Raw genomic sequence first — 24137 nt, 5'->3', positions numbered from 1 at the left:
TTTTTAAAGTAATTTAAACTTATTTTGAGCATTAAGTAGGAACAGGAGTTTGGTGCAGTGGTAGACACCACTTGGAACAAGCTTATTCTCTGTTGGAGTGCCTGCCTGGGGTACAACCTCTTCAGTCGTCTTCCTGCTGCCTCCCACCCTGGGAGGGAAGGTGTGACGGCGCAGGCACTTGCGTTGCATTCGTGTGAGAGACCAGGTAGATTTCAGGCTTCCTAGTCTGGATCTGACCTCATCCTGGCTGTTGAAGGCATTTTGGGAGTGAATTACAGATGGAAGATCTCTCTTTACCTTTCGAATAAAATGAGAAGAAATAGGCAAATAAGAAATTTGAAAGGAACTGAAACATTACAAATAAATAATTTTGCCCACATCACTAGAGCCAAAATAAGAACACTTAATAATAAAAACAATGCGCGCACACACACACAGACACACACGTATTTACAAGGTCAGAGTTAGAAAGAGAAAGCATAAGAATGAGAGCAAACTTTCATCCACTGGTCCACGCCCCACATGACCACGTGACCAGGGCTGGGCTCAGCCAAAGGCAGGAGCCAGGACCATCATGTGGGTGGCATGTGCCACCCTTGAGCCACTCTCCTCTGCTTTTCCCAGGCATCAGCAGGGAGATGGACCGGAAGTGGAGCTGCCAGGACATGCACTAATACCCGTACAGATGGCAGCGTGGCAGGCAGTGGCTTTACTGCCACATTGTAACACCTGCCTCAAGGGTAGGTATTTTTTCAAAAGGTATTGTCCTACACTCATAGTGAGACTTGGATTGGTGAAGTCTTCGTGGAGGACAAATCTGGCAGCATTATTAAAATCCTAACTGTACGTGCTCTTTAACTAGCATTTCTGTTTTCTCTATTTCTTCTGAGGAAATAAATGTATTATACAAAGAACTGTACACTAGCAGTTTGTAGAGCAAAACCTGTAAACAGCTTGCATGTTTATCAGTAGCATAGTGTTAAATAAGATTGAAAATCTGCCGTGATGTTAGGCACATGTTAAAAATACATTATTTATATGGAAGTTGTATGTGGCCAATATGAAACACCTGTGTTTTACATGAAACTGGGCTTTTGCAGCAGGTATTTATGAATCAGTGTGTAGAATTTGGAAGGAAGGGTGTTCATCAGATTGATGCCATGGGCAGGAGGCTGGCATTGAGGAGGGTGGGCAGGAGGCTGGCATTGAGGAGGGTGGGCAGGAGCTGGCTTCGGGGCGCATCTTCGCTTGTATGAAGAGTACAAACAGCATGGGTCAACGAAGCTGACTAGTAAGACCCACCCTAAGGGCAGCTGGAACTCTAGGGGTGTTGTAATCCCAGAGGGGGATGGTGTCCTAGGTTGCGGGGTGGCAGGGACAGAGGTGCAGGCTTTGGAATGGGAAGGACTGAAGAGGTCTTTCAAGGAGGTGTTCATTAGATGGCCTGGAGGTCACTCACTCTGAAGATACACTTCCCTTTTCTTCTCCATCCTGTGGGAATGTGTTGGAAGAGAAGCTGCTGTTCCTGCTGGCTCTGCCAGGCAGGAGTAGTGCACATATGATCCAAGCATGGCTGCTCAGCGTCTTGCAGCAGAGATCAGCGGTACGGATAGTCACACTGAGTGAGGAAGCATCTCGCCTTTGCTCTCTGTGCCTCTTAATTACCCATTTGAATATAATTGAATTTGTCCACCTGGAAGTTCAATGTGTTAGACAATAATGCCATCACAGTCTGAAAATTCTTCAGTTTTCCTTCCCTGCAACATCCCTTCTCCAGCAACGATACATAGGAACTCATCTTCCAGTATGATTTGGTTGCAGCTGCCTTCTCATTCAATTGGTTACACAGTCTCTGACTTCTTGAGGAGGGGTGGAGTTGGCAGACATTTGTTTGAAAGCTGTTTTCTTGTTATTTGAGCACAAATGCATCAAAATTCCTACACTTAAGAGCATGCAAAGAGAGAATAAGAGAAGGGTATTTGGGAATGTATATGTGTAATGCATTGTTGGACAGCAGAAAGTTAACATTTTACTGATTTCTAATTTTTATTGTAGTAAGAATGGCTTTTCACTCTTCTTCCTCCTCCTCCCTTTGCCCCTTCTGCTAACCCTGGTCTTTAGGCCTTGCCCAAACTTGCAAGCTCCAGGAAGTCACCCCCTGGCCCCAGAGGAGAACTCTGACACCCAGAAGCCCATTGACACCCTTAGGGACACCTGGTCCCTTAGCTACTGCCCTGTGCCTCACCCCAGCCCTTACCACAGAGCCGGAGAACAGTGGTGAATGGAGTTTCCAGAGAAGCCAGTGTGAGGACAGCCACTCCCTGGGCCACAAGTGTAGAAGGAAGGCACCTAGCCCGTGGCCCAGTGACAGTGTTCCTCTGGGTCTCTGTAAATTGTCTTTAGCGGATCTCACCACACCCCTGCTGTGGAGCCATCAAGAATGGCCCCATTTCCCCCAACAGGACTATGGAGGGTCCTTATCTGCACCAAGCCCAGGAGACATCATGGAAGGAGAGTTCCCTCCCTCCCTCCTGCCCTTCTTTTGTCCTATGAAATGCTGATCTCTGAGTTTTTCCTGGTTTATGTCCTTTGCGAAGTTTGGGGTAGAAGGAAAGTGGAATGGAATGAAGTTCAAGATACTCTGGTCTGGAATCAGAAGGGGCCTGAAGCAACACACACACACACACACACACACACCCCCTAACACCACTTCCAGCAACACCAACATGGCGAACACCAGCACCACCACCACCAGCACCTCCACCACCAGCACCACCACCACCACCACCACCAAACATGGCTGACACCAGCACCACCACCACCACCACCACCAACATGGCTAACACCAGCACCAGCACCACCAACACCAATACTTACATGACTAACACCAGCAACACCAATATGGCTAACACCAGCACCACCACCACCAGCACCACCAAACATGACTAACACCAGCACCACCACCACCAGCAACACCCGGATTTTCAACCTCCCCGGGATTGTTGGCTTGGAATTTGGAGAATTTTGTATGAGGTGTTCTCAGAAAGGGCAGGAGTTAGTCCGCCTCTGCTGCCAACCGTGAGATTGTCCCCTACCCCACATTTCTCACAAGACATTTTTTTGTATTTGCACAGCAAGAGCAAATTTTTCTATGAAATAACTGAGAAATGCAAAGCAAAAACTTCATTTTAAAAGCATATACAAAAGCAAGTATTGTTGCAGTGGGTTAAGCTACCATTTGGAGTGCTGGCATCCCATGTACTGGCATCCAGCTCCTGTGCTTGGGCCGGAGGAGGCAGGGGCAGATAGGCCCCTGACACCCACATGAGAGGCCCAGGTGGAGCTCCTGGCTCTGGCTTCATCCTCACCCAGACCTGGTTGTTGTGGTCATGTGGAGAGTGAGCCAGCAGATCGAAGCTTCTGTCTTAACTCCACCTTTCAAATAAATCGCTGAAAGTACATAAGGTGGTTGGCATGGTGGCACAGCCAGTTAAGCTACAGCATGCAGTGTCAGCATCCCATATGGGTCCTGTTTCACTTTTGATCCAGCTCCCTGCTTGTGGCCTGGGAAGGCAGTCGAGGATGGCCCCAAGTCTTTGGATCCTGCACCCACATGGAAGACCTGCAAGAAGCTCCTGGGTCCTGGGTTCAGCCCAGCCCCTGGTGTTGCAGCCATTTGAGAGAGTAAAGCAGCAGACGGATATTTATCTCCCCTCTTACCCCTTGCCTGTCTACCTCTTCCTTTCCAATTAATAAATAGATCTCTTTAAATAGGTGAAATCAACTACAATTTCTACGTCATCTTTGCTTTTGACTGCCACTGGTATGGATTGGATCGTTTTTAGGATTTGATGACTGTGCCGTTGAAGAAGCTGCATTTTCTCCTTTTTGTGGGTTGTGGTGGAGTCGAAATCAGAATGAGAGAGGCTAGAAAGTCTTGTTGCAACCCAATTAAGGGCCAGTGCGCGAGCCTGCCAAGGCTGAGCCTGTTGATTGTCTCCCTGTGGATTCAAGATCAGCCTCCCTTAACAAGCACACTGGGAAGCTTTCCTTCCCAGCCTCCCCAGGACCAGCAATTAATCCAACTGGTAATGAGAGCAGCCCTGAATTCTGGAAAGGAAAACTTTAACTCTTTCTACACTGGGCAGTTGGTTTTCCCTTAATTATAGTCTCTTTAGTCTCAGCACTATTTATTTGGGACAGAATGAAAACACTCTGGCATAATGTTGCCTTTTCCAATGAAATCAGCTTATCTTTGTGAATTTAAAAATTAAGAAAATCCTTCATCACTCAAATGTGTAGACTTGAAAACTAAATTTTTCTGGAAGTTACTTTTTTCTTCTGATAAAGAGGCAGACTGTGTGTTTACACTTTAGAATGCCAAGATCTGCCCCTGAGCTAGAACCCTTTTGTCTCAGCTAGTTTTCAACTTTTGACTTGATGGATTCTGCCTGTGGAGTTACTATCCTCTGTGTGGCTTCTGTCTCCCCTGGGTCTTCTGTTGGCCTCTCCTAAAAGTCTGGGCTGCTGTGTGTGGTAGCAGATTAAGCTGTCATCGGCAGTGTTGTCATCCCACGTGAGCACTGGTTTAAGTTCCACCACTCCACTTGTGGTCCAGCTCCCTGCTAATGTGCCTGAGAAAGCAGCAGCAGGCCGGAGGGTGTGGGCCTCTGCACCGTGTGGGAGACCAGGATGGAACTTGCTCTGTTTCTCTGGGTGTGTGTTTCTTACTCTCTGTTGCTCTGACTTTCAAATAGATAAATGAGTAAAATTTTTAAAAGAAAAAAAGGCAGTTACTGAAGTAATAATGATCTAACCAGTATTTATTCAATGCAACTTTGCACATTTACATGCTATTTCTGACTCTCTCAGTTACCCTTTATATTTTCCATTATTTTAAGGTTTTTTTTAAAAAAAATATTAATAAGCCATAAAAACTTGTCACAATCAAGAGCAACAGAAAATTACAGGGCAAGAGTACTAGGAGCACCAAAAAAAATAAAAATCGGACTAGAACCTGCGTGGGCACCACAGGTAAACCACCTGTGGCACTGGCCTCCCAGCTGGGGCACTGTGAGCCCCAAATGGTCCACTTGTGATCCGGTTCCCTGCTGATGATCCTGGAAAGCAGTGGAGGAGGGCCCACGTGTTTGGGCCCCTGCACCTGCATGGGAGACCTGCAGGGTCCTCCTGGCTCTCCTGACTTCAGCCAGGCCCATCTGCCACTCTTGTGGCTCTTTGAGGAATGAGCCCGCAAACGGAAGACTTTCCTCTCTCTGTAACTCTGCCATTCAGATTAAAAATATATATATATATTTTCAACCATTTCAAGATTTAAAATATTTATTTGAAAAGCAGAGTACTATAGAAAGGAAGACAGAAACAAATATCTTCCATCCAGGGCTGCCCTGCTGAAGACGGGAGCCTTCTTGGGTCTGCCCGTGGGTGCAGAGGCCCAAGCACTTAGGCCATCGTCCACTGCTTTCCCAGGTGCGTTAGCAGAGAAATAAATAAGAAGCGGAGAAGGCAAGGACTTGAACCTGCAGCCATATGAGATGCTGACATTGCAGGCAGCAGTCTGTGCTGCAGACTGTGCTGCAGTGCTGGCCCCTGGACGTAGGTTTTCACTGGCAAAAACAAGTAAGCTGAGAGGGTGAGAAGCTGGAGGAGTGTTCATTACGGGAGCTGATGATGTACCCACGTCTCAAGTTACCAGTAAGTTACTGAAACTGGAAAGCCCAATGAAACCCGTCAGAACAAGACGGAATGGAAGGGTTCTACAGCCAGGGACCAGAATAAAACAAAACTGAGGAGCATGGGAAGAGTTGGTGCGATTGGGCTGAGGGGAACACACGTTGTGGTAGCTGTCCACACAGCGTGTTTCACATCAGGTGTGCCTGAATTCCACATCCAGCTCCTGCTGACCCGTTTCCTGCCAGTGCATGTCCTAGGGGGAAGTTGCGGTACCTTGGTGCTTAGGTGTCTACTGTCCATATGGGAGACTGATGTCCCAGCTCTGCTTTCAGCCTGGCCCAGCCCAGCCTCAGCTGTCACTGACACATGGAGAGTAAAACGGAATAGGAGAGCTCGCTCATCTGCTCCCTTCTTCCCGTCTCTCTTCCCGTGTCCCTCCCCTCCCGCCGCCGCCCAACCCTGTCTCCCTCAGAAATAAATGAGAAAAAATTATAATTAATTTAAAAATGATCAGGGTCTTTATCATGATCAAATAAGCAATAAAAAGTCGTCATAGTTGGACAGTCCTTGGGATTAGACAGGTGGGGCCGCGGAGCGGTTTGAGCTGCCGGTGCGGTGTGTGCAGAGGCCTCTCCCAGCACTTCCATTCTGTTAACTGCAAGTTCCTCAGCCACCTCGTCTCATTTTCTCCACTCTTGGCATGTGGTAGTGAAGAGTTCCACTTTTTTGGATGTGTGGATTAGATAGAATAAAGGGATATTGATAAGTTTCTGGTATCTGCTTATCCATCTGCGCATCTGAGAAACCCATTTTAGATATGAATAGATGAAGAATTATATGTATTAGAATTGCGGCCTTTGCTGCTGTGTGTATCTGCGGCTAGAAAAAGGCATACTCTCAAGAAATCAAGATAAAGGGGAAAATGGCTTTCAGATGCACTTTCTTAAAATAACTGAAGGCATGACTTCATGAGCCAGCTGACAGGATGGCTTTACAAGTGGGCATGTTCTCTGAGCCTGCTGCTGGACACTGCAGAGCCAGGTTGATGTGGGTGTCGTGTGGCGAGTCCTGAAGACTGGAAGGAGCATGAGCAGTGTGGCTGCTGTCAGCCATGGCAGGTAAACAGTTCTGGCTTGGGTTCATGGTTCCCTGTTCAGCAGTTTGCATTATCTTGCAGTAAAATAATATTTTGTATTCTTCATAATAAAAATAAGAATATTTGATAAACGGCTGTCAGTGTTAAAGTATAGCAATAATTCATTCTCTCATTAATCCCTAAGTGTTCTCATTCTCGCTGCTTTTGTTGCTTTCTGACCACAGCTATAAAACCCATTGCTGGAAAGTGTCTTGAGCTCAGAGGCAGCATGGAGGTGTCCTGGGCGCCGCGTGCCTCTGGGACTCCAGACTGTCGGGCAGAAAGCGAAACAGGAGGCCCGCGGAGGAGCTGCTGGTGGTGCTGCAGCTCGGTTAGCGACAGGCAGTGCTGGGGCACAAGCACACCGCCTGGGCCAGGACAAGCACTTCCCCAGGTCCGCACAGCCGGCTCAGGCATAGCGGACCCCAAACCCTCGCCTAGAGTGCTAGGGTTGTTTCCCCTTTATATTTGGGTCAAAGCCTGTAAATTGTATCATGTGTTCTAACCCAGCACCTCACTGCTGCAGTGCTTTTTCTTTTTAAAGATTTATTATTGTTATTGGAAAGCCGGATATACAGAGAGGAGGAGAGACAGGGAGGAAGATCTTCTGTCTGATGATTCACTTCCCAAATGACTGCAACGGCCGGTGCTGAGCCGATCCGAAGCCAGGAACCTGGAACCTCTTCCGGGTCTCCCACGCGGGTGCAGGGTCCCAATGCATTGGGCCGTCCTCGAGTGATTTCCCAGGCCACAAGCAGGGAGCTGGATGGGAAGTGGAGCTGCCGGGATTAGAACTGGCGCCCATATGGGATCCCAGGGCGTTCAAGGGGAGGACTTTAGCCGCTAGGCCACGCCGCCGGGCCCTGCTGCAGTACTTTTTATGTGACTCTCCAGAGTTTTCCAAAGATGGCGATGTCCGCTACAGATAATGATGATTTGGCTCTAGCCTTTTCCTGTCCTCTAATTCTTACAATTCCAGTGACTACAACCTGTAGGAATACTGCTGGAAATTATACAAGAAAACCGGTGTATGCAACTAGTGTTGTCTTCAGGGACAGAAACCAGACTGAGGGCAGGTGCTCTTGCTCTTACAGGAGCCAGCCTGCGAAATACAGCTGCAAGCTTTCTCTGTCAGCATCCATAGGCTTTTCAGTAGCCGCGGACCTGCAGCCTTTTACCGGGAGCGGTCACACTGCAGTGGCTTCTGTATTCTCAGAATCCAACAGGGACATAAACAGCCCAGCACTGATGTCCCCTCTCCTCTTCTAGGCACAGCTGCGGGCATTTATTCCAGAGATGCTCAAGTACTCTACGGGTCGGGGGAAACCAGGCTGGGGCAAAGAGAGCTGCAAGCCCATCTGGTGGCCCGAAGACATCCCCTGGGCAAATGTCCGCAGTGACGTCCGCACCGAAGAGCAGAAGCAACGGGTAAGGCTGGGCTGCCATTGCCGCTGGCCCGGGGTGTCGCTGCCGCTGGCCTGGGGTGTCGCTGGCCTGGGGTGTCGCTGCCGCTGGCCTGGGGTGTTGCTGCCGCTGGCCTGGGGTGTCGCTGGCCCGGGGTGTCGCTGTCGCTGGCCTGGGCTGCCGCTGGCCCGGGGTGTCGCTGGCCTGGGCTGCAGCCCTGTACCGTGTGAGCTGCCTCAATTGTTGTCATTTCTACCTCTTATGCTGACCCTTCCCTCCAAAGATGCTTGCTGTCCTCGGTTACAGTCAGTTCCAGCCATCACTGCATCACTAGGAAAACCAAGAAGCCTGAAGAAATGATGTTAGTCACTTTGAAACCTTAGCAGTGGCCTTCTGATTGGCTGTAGCCACTGCTGACAGACATAAATGTGGCCTTCTGATTGGCTGTAGCCACTGCTGACAGACATAAATGTGGCCTTCTGATTGGCTGTAGCCACTGCTGACAGACATAAATGTGGCCTTCTGATTGGCTGTAGCCACTGCTGACAGACATAAATGTGGCCTTCTGATTGGCTGTAGCCACTGCTGACAGACATAAATGTGGCCTTCTGATTAGCTGTAGCCACTGCTGACAGACATAAATGTGGAAATATAGAACTGTCTTCTGCATGTTTGTTTTCCATTTTTGAGGTTTCCAGATAACCTTTGTTGTATATTTGTTGGCCAGAGTAATCTTTTGACCCCAAGCTGCAATAAATTCCAAAATCTAAAACAGACTTTGGTCTGCAAGAAAACCTTCTTTGCTGCCTAGGGCTCCATTTCTTTGTGCCACAATCACTGTGTAAGAGATAATCCCAAGAGTTTCTCTACACAGGTTGGGGTTGACAGATCAGCAACTGCTTGGTCCGCTGTGGACTGAGGAGTCCAGGAGTTCTGCTTCTGCTCTCTTGGGAACAGGTCTCGTGGACCCAGGCCCTGCGGACCATAGTTAAAAACTGCTACAAGCAGCACGGGCGGGAGGACCTCCTGTATGCTTTTGAAGATCAGCAGACACAGAGCCAGGCCACGGCTACCCACAGCATAGCCCACCTCGTTCCATCCCAGACTGTCGTGCAGACCTTCAGCAACCCCGACGGGACGGTCTCCCTCATTCAGGTGAGTGCTTCTGGTGACCGGCACACTGCGGCTGCCCCCCACTTCACTCAAGCAAGTTCTCCTTGTTCAAACTCTTTATTTAAAAAAAATTTGATATTATTTTATTAAAGACAGTGTTATGCAGAGTCTTACATCTGCTTCTCATGTCCAAATGGCTGCGACAAAAACTCAGAATCAGGAACTGTATCCTGGTCCCCTACATGCTTGGGAGCTACCCAGGCACCCCAGGTACTCGACGTAGTAACTGCTGCTTTCCCAGGTGCATCGACAAGGAGAAGGATTGGAAATGGAGCAGCTGGGATTTAAACTAGCATGCGTCTAGGATGCCAGCATCGTGGGCAGCAGCTTAACCCACTGTGCTGCAATGAAGTCTATCTTTGTGCATATTCTTGTGTGAATTTCCTGTTGCTCCCACAGAACTTCCTGTTGCAAAACAATTTCTGAAGAGTACTTTAAGTTGTTTGTGTTTTGTTTAATTCAGAACTGTACATAGATTTCTTAGACATTAAAAAAAATTTAGGGCCCGACACAGTAGCCTAGCAGCTAAAATCCTCGCCTTGAATGCACTGGGATCCCATGTGGGCACCGGTTCTAATCCCGGAGGCCCTGCTTGTGGCCTGGGAAAGCAGTCAAGGATGGCCCAAAGCTTTGGGACCATGCACATGCGTGGGAGACCCGTAAGAGGCTCCAGGCTCCTAGCCTTGGATCAATGCAGCTCCAGCCATTCAGGCTGCTTGGAGAGTGAATCAGTGGATGGAAGATCTTCCTCTTTGTCTCTCCTCGTCTCTGTATATCTGACTTTCCAATACAAATGAAATAAATATTTTTTTAAAAATTAGCAAGGCTTCCATAATACTTTGCCACTGCCAGTGGCTGGGGCATGTCCCTTCTGATGACCCCTTCTGAGGTAAGGCACACCTGGCTGGTAGCGCACCTCTCGTGTTCAGGGTGAGGGCTGGCACTGGATGCTCATAGTGAAATATGGGTTATCAGTTTGAAAACCAATTCTGGGGCCAGTCACGGTAGCCTAGTGGCTAAAGTGCTCGCCTTTAACATGCCCACATCCCATATGGGCTCCGGTTCTAATCCTGGCAGCCCCACTTCCCATCCAGCTCCCTGCTTGTGGCCTGGGAAAGCAGTCAAGAACAGCCCAAAGCCTAGGGACCCTGCACCTGCCTGGGAGACCCAGAAGAAGCTCCTGGCTTAGGATTGGCTAAACTCCTGCCGTTGCGGTCACTCGGGGAACGAACCATCAGACAGAAGAGCTTCCTCTCTGTATATCTGCCTTTCCAATAAAAATAAATAAATCTTTACAAAAAAAATTCTGAACTTCATGTTTATCTCTGACGTGTGATTTGACTAACGCCTTTCCCATTATCCAGCATGTGTATCACTTGTTATTTGTGCCACATTTGGGATTGTGCGAAAGAAAGTTGGCTTCTGAGGAAAGGATGGGCCTGGGAACCAGTCACTGACTGCCTCTGCCATTTTTTCTCCAGGTTGGTACAGGAGCAACGGTAGCCACGTTAGCTGATGCTTCAGAACTGCCAACCACAGTCACCGTGGCTCAGGTCAATTACTCCGCTGTGGCCGACGGAGAGGTAAGAGGGAGGATTCTGTCCACATCATCCTCATTTGTCTTGAGAGGGGATGTGGGGGCAGAGGGTGGATGGGAACGGGCTCCCGTGTGCTGGCTCACTCCCCGAAGGAGCTAACACCTGGGCTGGGCCAGGAGGCAGGAACTCCAGGGCGTGCATGGACCCTGCCGCTTGAGCCATCACCACTGCCTCCAGGGTCTGCATTAACAGGAAGCTGGAGTCAGGATCGGAACCGGACACTGACCCCGATATGCTGATGTGGGCCTGTTACCCACCGGGCCATATACCAGCCACTGTGCACCTGCAGCAACCTTTGTGTTTTGTTTGTTTGTTTTGTTTTGTTTTTAAGATTTATTTTTATTTTGAAAAGCAGAGTTACAGAGAGAGAAAGACAGATAGACAATGAGCTCTTCTGTCTGCTGGCTCACTCCCTACAAGGCAGCGACAGCCAGAGCTGAGCCTGTCAGAAGGCAGAAACCTCTTCCAGGTCTCCCACATGGGTGCAGGGTCCCAAGGGCTTGGCCGTCCTCGACTGCTGTCCTAGGCTACAAGCAGGGAGCTGGATGGGAAGTGGAGCAGCTGACACACAAGTCGGCACACATACAGGATTCCAGGCTGCAGGCTGAGTGTTAACTGGCTACACAACAGTGCCGGCCTGGCAGCATCTCTTTGTTTTAAAGGAGTTAGGAGGAGTTAGGGAGGGAGAGATCTTCCACTCTCTGGTGCCCTTCCAGGACGGCGACGGCAACATAGTTGGGGTTATCAGCTGTATTGCTGTCTCAGTGCTTGCTGGCATAATACTGTTTAAGGAGAACTTATCACTAATTAATTGGAATAGATTTTAATGAATAGTTTCACATCTTAAAGGTAAACAGTGTGTTTAAACACACATAGAAAATACAAAGGATGCAAGGCCTGCCAGTCACTCATCTGTGGCTTTTCTAGCACTTAACATCATTGTTGTCTGTGGCAGAAGTGGGTGAATAGTGTGAAGCTTTAACGGGTCTTTAGTAAATATGTTCAGTGAGATGAGAAAAAGTTCTAAGTCTTCCAACACTTGCAATGAAATAAAAATGATAGAGACAGAGGAGGCAGAGGTCTTTTAGAAAGGGATCGGATGTCTCACTTTGTGTAGCATGTTTCCCTTTGCCTGCTTGTTCTCTCGGGTATGGACATAGCTGTTGCTGTCTTTTAGTTTTGAATTAAGAATTATAGGTAATGAAGTGTCTCACTGGTGAGGGTTATAAAAGAGAAAATGTCCAACTACTAGATAAGCTAATTTGACCTAAACTACCAATACACATAACAGTTTTTCGATTGTTTTCAAATACTCATTCTAGGTTGTTTGTGAATATGAATTTATGTGAGATGTGAATAGACTGAGTAGCACATGGGAATGTGTGAATAAAGATCTGTTGTTCTCCATCCATTCAGTAACCACTTTGGGAGTCCTGTGTGGGCATGACAGGACCAGGGTAAGAAAGACTGCCCTTGCCCTTGGGACACCTAGGTGGCTGGAAGGCAGCACCCACTGAGGATGGTTGCAGCGTGGGGTGGGGCCAATGCAAGCAAGTCCCGGGCAGTGTGGAGGAGAGGAGAGGCCCTACCTCAGCCTGGATGGCAGCGTGTTTGTCTTGGGAAGCTTTCCCTTAGGAGGTGTGCTTAGCTGAAGGGCGCCTGGCAAGGCAAAGATGGAAAGCTGGGCGTTGATGTTCTGCCAGAGAGAGCAGCAGAGACCCTGTGCCAGGTTGTGCAAGCATGGAAGAGCCCCAGTGCTCCTAGAAGATAACAGGACAGCCTCAGGTGTCCTCGCTCCTGAAAGCTTGTGGCATTTTCTTTGGGACATAGGACAACCATAAATAACCCTCACTGCAGGTGAGGAGGGAGGGCAGCAGTGGCTCAAGCAAGCACAAGCACTGAGACGGCAGAGCAGACGTGGGGGGAGGCGGACACAGCAGCTCTGTGCATGGCCTGCCTGTTTGGGAGTAGCAACTCTTACTGCATTTGCTTCCTCCCCTTGGTTGCCTTTCCCATTAATCTTTCATGCCACATACTTTAACTTCCCTAAATTGTGCTGTTTATGGCAACATCCTAATAGTATTTTCACTACAAATATATATGTGGTATGTATGTCTCCACTGACTTGGCACCACTGGACTATGGGGACTGGAGAGAGCCATCCTGCACCAAGCTTGGGTGTGAACAGACGGAGGATGGGCTCAGATAGAGGGCAGGTAAGTAAAAGGGAGGACTGGTTAGTTGCCCTAGGTGCCAGTGCTGCCCAGCTGGAGCACAAGTGATGAGTGGAATGACTGGCCTGTATGAATGGACAGCATAGTGGCCTTTGACGCTGGCACTGGTGGCAGCAGTGCCCGTCGCAGAAATCAGATCAAAGACATATCTTGGGAAGAGTTTTTTGAGTTTGTGAGTGGGCAGCTTTGTAGCTATAGAATAATTCTGTATCAGTAGTAAGAGGGCCTGAAGTTTACTGCCTACCTGGAAGAACTCAGTTCCGATTCTAAGAGCTCAAAGGAATGTCCCTTTCTCAGGGGAGGGGGGCAGGGAGGGGCTTTTTATAAATACCCAAGAAGCATGTCATAATCTGAGGGGAGGAGTGGAGACAGGAGACTGGATGGCTACTCTCTCTAGGGCTTGGGGCGCGCTAACAGGTACAAGATGATCATTCGTTCAGCCTCAGCACCAGGAAGCCAGAAAAACATGAATTCTAGTAAGCAGAGACCGTCCTGAGGCCCAGGAGTCTGAAAAACAATATGGTTGAACCAACTTCTCATTTCTCATTTTTCAAAATTATTTAAAAATTTTTATTCACTTTGTTTCAAAAGCAGAGAGACCGTGGGCAGAGAGAGGTTATCTCCTGTCTGCTGGTCCGCTCCCCGACTGCCTGCTGCAGCTGGCGGTGCTGCGTGACATCCAGGTCTCCTACGTGGCTGGCAGGGACCCAGTACACCGGCCACTGCCTGCTGCAATGCAGCACCAGGAGGCTGGGTGGGAAGCACAATGGCCAGGACTCAACGCAGAACTCTGCTGTGCAATCATGGCACCCCAGTTGGCAGCTTAACCTGTGGCACCACAACTGCCCGGGGAGACAAACTGATTGTCCCAACCAGAGAGAATACTATTAGCATCGAGGTAGACACCAGAAACCCCAGGCTTCCTACTGTGCACAAAAACTTTCTGGCCTAAAAAGTTAATAATGTCAAGTTGGAGTAACTCTGTGCTTGATGTAGCAGAGTTGGATTCTCTTTCATTCTCTCACTGGTTCGTGCATTCCTTTGTTTTGGCTTTATATACAATGCCCCTCCTCACACAAAAAGAAAACAGTAGTGAGCGCTTGACCTGGTGACCAAGATGTCTCACGTCCCAGTGACTGGGCTTGGCACCTGACTCCGAATCCTGGCCCCGGGTTCTTGCTAGAGAGGTTCTTGGCAGGCAGCAGTGATAGCTCAGGCACCGGGTTCCTGCCACCCACATCGGACACCAGGGCTCCAGCTTGCCCCAGCCTGTTCTGTTGTGGGCATTTGGGGAGTGAATCAGAAGATGGAAGATTCTCTCCCCTTGCCTCCTTCCACCTGTTGCTCTGCCTTTCAAATAAATAAAGTAAACAAAACTTTAAAAGTATATATGTATCCAATAAAAATAAATGAATCTTTTCAAAAATACATACATATATGCATTTTTATATATATATATATACACATATATATATACACACACACACACACATTTGGCTAACAGCGGTAATTTTTAGAAAAATTGTCTTTTAAAATTATAACCATTTTGGGACTTGTTGTGTGTGTTTGTTTTTACTACCCTGTCCTTTCTGCTTCAGGTGGAGCAAAACTGGGCCACGCTGCAGGGCGGTGAGATGACCATCCAGACCACACAAGCGTCAGAAGCTACCCAGGCTGTGGCATCGCTGGCGGAGGCAGCAGTAGCAGCGTCGCAGGAGATGCAGCAGGGAGCCACGGTCACCATGGCACTCAACAGGTGGAGGCAGGGGTGGGGGAATAAATGAGGATGGCGGACCTATCCTCAAAGAGAAGTGTCGTACCACAGTTTGTTACCATTGGCACTTGTCGCTCTCAGCCCCTAGGCTGCTATCAGTTGGATTTGAACCAGGAAACCACGTCCTTTGTGGGCATGTAGGAAGGGTGCTACAGCAATAGTAAGAGCGAATTTCCAAAATGAAGTGTTGCTCCCAGCCTACATCCCGGCTGTGGATGCGAAAGTCGTCCCCCGCGCCATTCTCCTTCCTCTCTGACTGTCTTGTCATCACTGGTCAGGAGTGGCCGTGGAACCACACGGCCTGGGTTTGAAACTCTGTCATCACTTACTAGCTATTTGTCATTTGACAGCTTTTTTTTTTTTTTTAATGCTCTGTCTCCTTTATGTAAAGTGAGCTAACAGTGCTCATGTTGTAAGGGTGTTGTGAGAACTGGCCTTCTGCCTCTGGGAGCCTTAGATCCGTGCCTGGGATACAGTAAGGGCTGCTCTTACCTTCCTGTGCAGCACTGGGTCGTCTTGGAGAAGTTGTTAAACTCCTAGGGTGTGCCAGATCTCTGCTAGGTAAGGTGGAGCGCATCCTCTCATGGACGAGGTCCGTTGCAGTAAAGCAGTGAACACCCTCCCTTGCAGAGCTCTGGTGGATTGTGTCTTAGAAATGCACAGGAAGGGAGATTGCCTTCCCCCACACTGGAACTGGCTGCAGTATCCTCTAGGTGTGCCCGGTGCTGGAGAGTGTGGCAGAGTCTGAAGCATTTGCTGTCCCAGGCTGCGGTGCTGTGGCTGAGGTCCAACCGCTTGGCAGCCGTTGGAGCTTGAGAAATGTAGCCCTGACCTTGGTCCCCCGTGTTTGTAATGAGCACAACTCTCATTGCACATACTCGACAAAACCCATGTGACGATAGGTGTGGCTCTCATCAGGCAGTTCAAACTTAGCACTTCAGGAACTGAGCTGATCATTTAAGCTGTATTTTCAGATTTATTCCTCCAGAATTGATTCTGGAAATGAAAAGACCAGTCCTAACTGTCCAGGCATGACTTGTTCAAGTCTTAGGAACCAAAATAGTAAAAATGGAAGCAAAGTGACTACATTGTTTTTGAAGATTTATTTTACATGAAAGACAGAGTTGCACAGGGAGAAAAAGACATCCACTGATTCATCCCTCAGCTCTGGGCCGCATCCCTCAGCTCTGGGCCAGGCCACGCCGGGAGCTTGGAACTTCTGAATCTCTCATGGGTGGCAAGGGCCCGAACACTTGGTCTTTCTCCCATTGCTTTCCCAGGCACATTGGCAGGGAGTTCACTCAGATGTGGAGCAGCCAGGACAGGAACCAGTGCTCAGATGGGGACATATGGCAAGTGGGGGTGGCTTAACGTACGGCATCACAGCAGATCGAACTGACTATTTGAAATAAGTGTGGCAGGACCTGGTGGTTGATGAGGGTTGGCAAACTGGAAGCACACATACGTCTTGTCCAAATTACCCACGCTGACATGGAATCAAAGCTGTGTCTCAACCCATGGAACATGGCGCTTTGCAGTAACGTGGAAGTCATTTGGTTCTCCCAAATGTCAGCTCTGCCCAAGTCATTCCTTGGAGAGAGGACACCCAGGTAAATGTGAGACGTGTGGCCCAAGAGACAGCTTCCTCACTGTAGCCGGGCAGCCTGTCGCTGACGAGCCAAACTTGATTTCCTAGTGCCTTCCAAGCATGAGTGACCTGGGCCCTGCACCTCGTGGAAAATGTGAGGCTTCTCCCGGCTCCCTTTGCAGTGAGGAGCAGAGCCTGTTTCCAAGGGCAGAGAGGGGAGTGGTGTCCCCTGGGGACTTATTAAACGTCTTAGATGCAGCTGAGGTGGGGACAGTGTTTACTCCAAAGGAAAGAGCATGTGGTTCACTGTGGCATGCAGGAGTAAAGAGATGTTGAAATCCGTTTGCAATCAGATAGTTCAATGCCCGGGTGAGTCGAGGAAGGGGTGGAAGGCTGTCTCATCTGTCGAGGGTGAAGAAAGCAGGCTTGGCAGCACACCCTTCAGGGGCACAGCAGGACTGTCTGAATACCTTAGGAGGGTTGGACCAAGACACAGCAGAACCTTCGCCTGCACAGGACTTGTTGTTGGGGGTCGTCTTAGTGAAACACCCGCGGAGAAGGCTGCTCTCTGTTCCTGTGGTCACAGGGGATGTCGTCACTGCCCCTTCAGCCTCTGTTTCGGGTGCAGGTGGAGGAAGCATGGTTGGATAACCACCTGCCCCTGCAGCCCTGTAAGCAGCAGCTGTGGGCACAGAGAGCGGGCGAGACGGCAGGTGGGGGGTGAGAGGACCGAGGCCTCCACCTCCGAGGGGACGGGCATCAGGACAGGTGCAGGACAGGCCTGTTTCTCAGCCATACTGTTACCAGGGTTTTTGTACAGCAAGTCCGAGCAAGGGCCAAGCCCTCAGTCTAGCCCACCTTGGCTTCCTAACAGTCCAAAGCAGGCATAGAGGAATTGGTATTCAAAACTATGCTAATATTAATATTCAGAGTAAAGAATAAAATGTTTATCTTATCAAAAGATAGATTCGTTGGGGTTTTTTTTAAGATTCATTTATTTTTATTGCAAAGAAATAAGGATTTCAGGTACTGGGATGGTGGTTCCCAGTGTGGTAAGCTGCCGCGCAACATAGGCATCCCAGCTGTTCCACTTTCAATCTAGCTCTCTGCTTATGCACAAGGAAAGACAGAAATAATGCCAGAACTACTTGGCTCCTGGTTTTGGCCTTGCCCGACCCTGGCTGTTATGACCATTTAGGGAGTGAGGCTGCAGACAAAAACTCTTTCTCCTCCTGTCTCTTCTTTTCTGTCACTCTGCCTTCCCACCCCCCAATTGTTTTCATCTTAAAAAAGATAAATATTTTTAAGATATTATATTACTCAAAGCATTCTGATTCAGTATGATCCCTGTCAGAATCTCTGTGTTGTGTTTTATGGCTCTAGAAGAGCTAACCCTGAATGCCATATGGAATTTCAAGGGCCCCTGAATAGAACAACCATCTTGAAAGGAAATGAAGGAAAGAGCTGGGAGGACTGATACTTCTCATTTCAAAACTTGCAAGAAGCTGCAATAATGAAAGTAGCAAGCTACCCACAGTCAGACAGACCAACGGGGCGGAAGAGAAAGTCCAAAACTAAGCTTTTACATCTTATATCTGGTCAAATGATTTCTTAAGATTTATTTGTGGGCCTGGCACAATAGTGTGGCGGCTAAAGTCCTCGCCTTAAATGCCCCGGGATCCCATATGGGCGTCGGTTCTAATCCTGGCAGCCCTGTTTCCCATCCAGCTCCTTGCTTGTGGCCTGGGAAAGTAGTCAAGGATGGCCCAAAGCCGTGGGACCCTGCACCCACGTGCGAGAGCTGAAAGAAGCTCCTGGCTCCTGGCTTTGGATTGGCTCAGCTCCAGCCGTTGCAGCCACTTGGGGAGTGAACCATGGGACGGAAGATCTTCCTCTCTGTCTCTCCTCCTCTCTGTATATCTGCCTTTCCAATAAAAATAAATACATCTTTAAAAAAAGAGGTTTGTTTATTTGTATTGGAAAGGCAGATTTACAGAGAGAAGGAAAGGCAAAGAGGGGGAGATCTTGGGTCTGCTTGTTCACTCCGGAAGTGATTACAACAGCCAGAGCTGAGCCAATCTGGAACAAGGAGCCTCCTCCGGGTCTCCCACACAGGTGCAGGGTCCCAAGGCTTTGGGCCATCCTCTCCTGCTTCTGTAGGCCACAGGTAGGAAACTGGATGGGAAGTGGAGCAGCTGGGGCACAAACAGTCACTCATATGAGGTGCCTACACTTGAAGGTGGAGGATTAGCCTGTTGAGCCATGGCCATCAGCCCCTGGTCAAATTATGTTTGACGAGAATATTAGAGAGCGAGACAAGAAGACAGAAAGCTGCTACCTGCTAGTTCACTACCCAGATACCCACAAAGGCCATGGCTGCGGCTCAGCCAGACCCCAGACTCAGGGACCATGAACTGAGCCATCGGTCTCTCAGTGCATGATCTGCAGTGGTGGGCAGCTGGAATTGTGTGCTAGAGCCGGGGTTGATCTGGATACCTCGGTGCCGGAGGCAGGCGTCTTTGCCAGCGTCCAGGTGCTGTCCCTAGGCATAAAACTCAGTCATGTGCAACTCCTGGAACAAATCACTCGGCAAAAACTTTGTGATACCACGTTTGCCATTAATTTCTTGGCTGTAACACCAAACGTGTGAGTAATAAAAGAAAAAAGACAACTTTGGCTTTATAAAAAAATTAAAATTTGTACATCAAAAGACATTGTCAGCAGAGTAGAAAGGAGACTCCTAGGATGAGACAAGACATTTGCAGATCGTGTATCGGAAGAGATGGACAGCCAGAATCCTTAGACAACAAAAATACGGGTTCACTCAGAAATGGGCAAAATGCATCACTATACATTTTTCCAGAGAAAATATACGAATGACCAATAAACACATGGAAAGTTGCTTCACAGTATTGATTAGCAATGCTCCACCTTGCTAATCAATACTGTGAAATGCCATTTCACATCCATTAGGATGATCACTGGCCGCAAGGTGAAGAACAAGTGTCGACGAGGAGGATGAGAAATTGGAATCCTGTGTGGTCAGGGGATTGGTGGGACTGTGACTCAGCACTGCTGTGGGAAACAGTGTGGTGATTTTTTTGGTTGTAATTAAAATTAGTAATTAATCCAGTCCACAGATATTTGTGAGGAAAGAGAGTTTATTATTTTGTTGTAAAAGCCAGCATTGGGGCCCGGCACAATGACTCAATGGCTAAATGCTGACCTTGCAAGCGCTGGGATCCCCTATGGGCGCCGGTTCGTGTCTCAATTACTCCACTTCCCATCCAGCTCCCTGCTGTGGCCTGGGAAAGCAGGGGAGGACGGCCCAAAGCTTTGGGACCCTGCACCCGCATGGGAGACCCAGAAGAAGCTCCTGGCTCCTGGTCTTAGATCAGCTCAGCTCAAGTCACTGTGGGCACTTGGGGAGTGAACCAGCAGATGAAAAATGTTTCTGTCTCCTCTCCATAAATCTGATCTGCCTTTACATCAATAATAAATCTTAATTTTTAAAAAAAAGTTAAGAAAAAAGAGCCAGAAGTATGAGGTGCATCATGGGAGCGTTCAGCTTGAGTCTTCACTTGAGCCCTGTCTGTATGTAGAGTGAGACAAAGGGAAGAGTTGCACTTTTTAGGATATTGGTCCACCACTACTTTGTTTTTGAAAAGCATGAATATAACCAAGCTGTTACTCTTTAGTATTAACTGAATAGCAAATTCATGTCGCTGGCATTATCATTCACCCTTGGCTTAAAGGGCTGGTCTCAGATGATCTGCCTGGGTTACTGTGAGGGGCGGGAAGGGGAGACGGATCTTTAATTGACATCCCAAATGGTTTTTGCATTGTGAATGCATAGGTGAGAGCTCACTGTGCCCTCAGAACACTCCGATGGCGTTGGCCGTGAACATCTAGTCCCAAAGAGTCCTTGCCAGGGTTAAGCATTACATTAGCTTTGTAACAGTGTAGAACTTGGATTTCCCTCGTTCCTTACCTCTTACAGTTCTCCCTTGCCTTTCCCTTTAGCGCGGTTGTCCCAAGACTGCTTGTCTTGTTGTCTGACATCTCCCTCCTGTTCCTGTGCCCACAGCGAGGCTGCCGCCCATGCAGTCGCCACCCTGGCTGAAGCCACCTTACAAGGCGGGGGACAGATCGTCCTGTCCGGGGAAACCGCCGCAGCTGTTGGAGCACTTACTGGAGTCCAAGATGCTAATGGTAAGAGGGCATAAATATTTTATTGAAGTTCTTCCCTATTTCCACTTAAACCTTCCTGACACGGCCGACAGCAAACCCTTCAGGAAGAGCCTGAGCTTTGCTTTGAATGTTGCCTTGCTTGCGAGGCATTTGATGACTAGGAAGATTCTCGTGGCTCCAGTCCTGTTCACTGTAAGGTAGCTTGTGGTTTCCTGAGGGAAAAGCCAGGGTTGTGGCTGCTAATGTGACCATTTATTTTGCCAGAGGCATGTTGTATCCTTTCCCACCTTGAGGGTAGGGCACGTCGGCATCCTTCCCCACCTGTCCTGCGTGGGGTGGAGTGTCCTGAACACCGCAGGGGAGACTGCCTTTGCGGGGTCAGGCCAGGGTCAGGCCGGGGAGCCACTGCTGCAGCCAGCCCTTGGGATTCACTTCCTGTTTTGTAGCCTGCCACCACCCTGCCCTCCTTTCCAGGTATTTTTTAATTTTCTGGCTATTATAAATACTTCTAATAAGCAAAAGGGATACAGTTCATAAAAATATGACAAATCATTTCTACCACAGCCCAGCTTTCTGGATCCACCTCAGCAGGCTGTGGAAGCGAGCTGTCAAGTTGGCTGCAAGGGGCATGCTTCAGAAGTCTGGGCCAAGGAGGAGAGTCAGCTCCTCCTGTGAGACTCTGTGACTTGCTTCTTAAAACTATATGAAAATCTATAATTCAACAGGGCAAATTAAGTAATGTATGATTTGGGCGCAAGGGATTGTTGCATTGAAGTGTGGGTTTTATTTAAACAGAAACTTCTTTGGTGACATTAATGACTAAGAGAGAGAAGTTCTTGGCACTTTTTCATTGTGGTTCCTAAGGACCAAATCCATGGAGAGTTGAAAAAGTCTTAAACAAAGACACACACTGCATCATCTTGGAAATAGGAAGAGAGAAAGTAATTCCTTCTCTCCGCACCGACCCCTCAGAGAAGAATTACATGGAAAATGCGGAGCACTACTGTGGCTTCTGAGAATTTTGTTTAACCAAAAATAGAAATCCAATATAAAACTACAGCCTGCCTTTTCTGTAGGGCTAGGAGCTTTCATGTACCTGAATAGAGATAGAGTTGATCTTAGCCAAAGTACTGTGGTTAAAGGGCATCTCACAGAATGGAGTGGGTCATAGTTGGAACTAAGGCAAGTCTCCCTCTAGCTAGAATCCTCCCTGTTTCTTTACCATGTTCTGTTCTTTTGTGAGTCCTGATCTGCCCTCAGTGGCTGTGTGGCATTTGTGAAGTTTGATTGCTGCTACTCACTGTGCATCAGGTACCAAGACTCCCCTGTGTAGGTTTGGTAGGAGACTATTATCCACTTGATTTGATTTTATTTGCGAGAAAATAGGTGGTTTTATAGACCTGACCCCACTCTGACTTCGTTGTTTCAGTGGATGAATTTGTAGGATAGTCTAAAGGCCTTGTGGGTCTCTGGCCAAGTGGACTGACCATTCAGCCACACACTCAGGTTGAATCACACACCCACTGCTGCTGATTACTTAGGCTGGCTCTTGTAAGTTAGCCTTTGGGTTGTGTGAATCAGTTGCTGTTGGATGACATGCTGTTGGCTGCGTGTGTGGTAAGAGAAGATACTGGTCTGCATCCTCAAAGCCACAGCAGACCGTCCACAGTCTTGGCCCACTGAACCTTGCTGACCTCAGACTTGATACTGGACTTGGCCTTTCTCAGCACAGCTTTTCTGTATCAAACCAGGTTGGTGAGTTGTGCCGTATCAGCAAACTTAGACAAGAGCCAATCATTTACCTTTGATCTGGTCCAAGCAATTCTGATATTCTTTCTGTGTTTGAACATACTGAGCTGGAATACTGCAGCATTTACTCCAATACTGGAACCAGATTTTTCCCACTTAACCAACTAATTTTTATATCTGGCTAGACTTTTTAGGGTTCTCTTTTCATCATTTTTTCAGATTGTGTCCTGTTGCCAGTGTTTGTCACTTCTGTAATGCCAAGCTTATGATATCTGCCAGTAGACCAAGTGTAATTTATCAGGAAGAACCAGACAATAGCAGAACAAGGTACTATTTGTGGGCATAGCAATAACTTGGAAACAGACATTGTTGGGGGAAAACTGCATCCCAAATTCCAAACTGTGGTTTAAATACAAATCTGACCAGCAGATGAATCTTCTAAGGGCACTCTGGGTATTGATGAGACCTGAAATAGAGTGCGACGGAGGACAGTAGCCTGGGGGAGGTGGCTGGGCTGGACAAGAAGAAGGTACTTCACAGAAGTACCCTATAGGATGGTGTGTTCCAAGTTAATGACCTTGGCAGAGATTTAAATTCCAGGCCACCAAGGCAGACATGACAAGGGCATTGGACAGTTCTAACACTGTAGGAACTATTCGAGCCAGTGCTGATTTTATTGCTTTATATAGAGAAGTAAGTGAGCCTTTGGTCTCTTAGGATAGAGTTTTATGATTGAATTCAATGTAAAATTTTTCACAAGTGTCTTTTCACTGAGTTGTAACTAGAATTTCTCAAGCTGGGTGAAGCCATTGTTCGCTCTGTCCTTCCCCGTAAGCACACCTTAATGACAGCCCTGCCTGTCCACTGAGTGCGTTTCACCTCTTATCCGGACTGTGCCACTTGGGGACTGTTAACCAGCCTTGGGGAGCCACGTCCACATACCTTTCTTCTGCCTGCTTACCACAGCAAAAACATGGAGAGGTAGGACTGGCCACTCAGAATGCCCTTAGGCCTGAGATACCCTTATACTTGTTGCATTCCTGAAAGATACGTGTTGTTTCTAAAATTGAGATGGACAAACAAGTGAAGTGCATGAGTAAATCAAGGTGTTTTGAGAAAATAGCAACGTTTTCTGAAATAGCTGCCACTTTTTCTGATGGCACCGCGAGAAAGGGCGCAAGCAGCATCGGCTCGGGGTTTTACTTGGCAAAGTTGTTAGTATAAAACGTACCTGTAATTCTACCTACTAGAATGTTATGTTTGGTTTTTATAGAATCTGGCCTGTATCCTCTATTAATTAAAATGTCACCAGTATTTTGTACCATACATTGAAGTATCTTGACCGTTGTGTCATGAAGTATTCTTTCGCGAAGATCATCTTGACACTTGGAAGGATTCCGTCACCTTGCCCCTAACGAGCCTTTGTTAATCGGGTTGTCGGTGCCTTTCTGCGCCAGCATTTGCACTGTAAGGCTGGCCTGCACCTCTGGCCTGGGCCTCACTCGAGCTCACACTGTGAACCAGCTTCGCTGCCTCTCACCACCACTGCGTGTTCGATAATAAAGAAATGTTTGCCTGTTTGCTGGGCAATTTTTAA

At 48.2% G+C, this 24137-nt stretch overlaps 1 protein-coding gene across 3 annotated transcripts in view; it reads left to right on the top strand.

The window, feature by feature from the left end:
- NRF1 (nuclear respiratory factor 1) overlaps positions 1-24137 on the top strand; it is a 90999-nt gene that overhangs the window by 46531 nt on the left and 20331 nt on the right. For 2 of the 3 annotated variants that reach the window (XM_058654895.1, XM_004592529.2), the window contains 5 exons: positions 8099-8257; positions 9191-9388; positions 10888-10989; positions 14837-14994; positions 20688-20812. In XM_058654895.1, the coding sequence (XP_058510878.1) occupies positions 8099-8257; positions 9191-9388; positions 10888-10989; positions 14837-14994; positions 20688-20812 (742 nt within the window). Of the gene's footprint in view, positions 1-8098; positions 8258-9190; positions 9389-10887; positions 10990-14836; positions 14995-20687; positions 20813-22759; positions 23000-24137 lie in introns of those variants that run through there. The other variant, XM_058654896.1, reaches the window with a different exon arrangement.

This window comes from Ochotona princeps, chromosome 25 (genome assembly GCF_030435755.1).
Source record: "Ochotona princeps isolate mOchPri1 chromosome 25, mOchPri1.hap1, whole genome shotgun sequence".
NCBI lineage: Eukaryota > Metazoa > Chordata > Mammalia > Lagomorpha > Ochotonidae > Ochotona > Ochotona princeps.
Note: the sequence above shows the minus strand (reverse complement) of the source record. Positions and strands in the feature narration are given on the sequence as shown.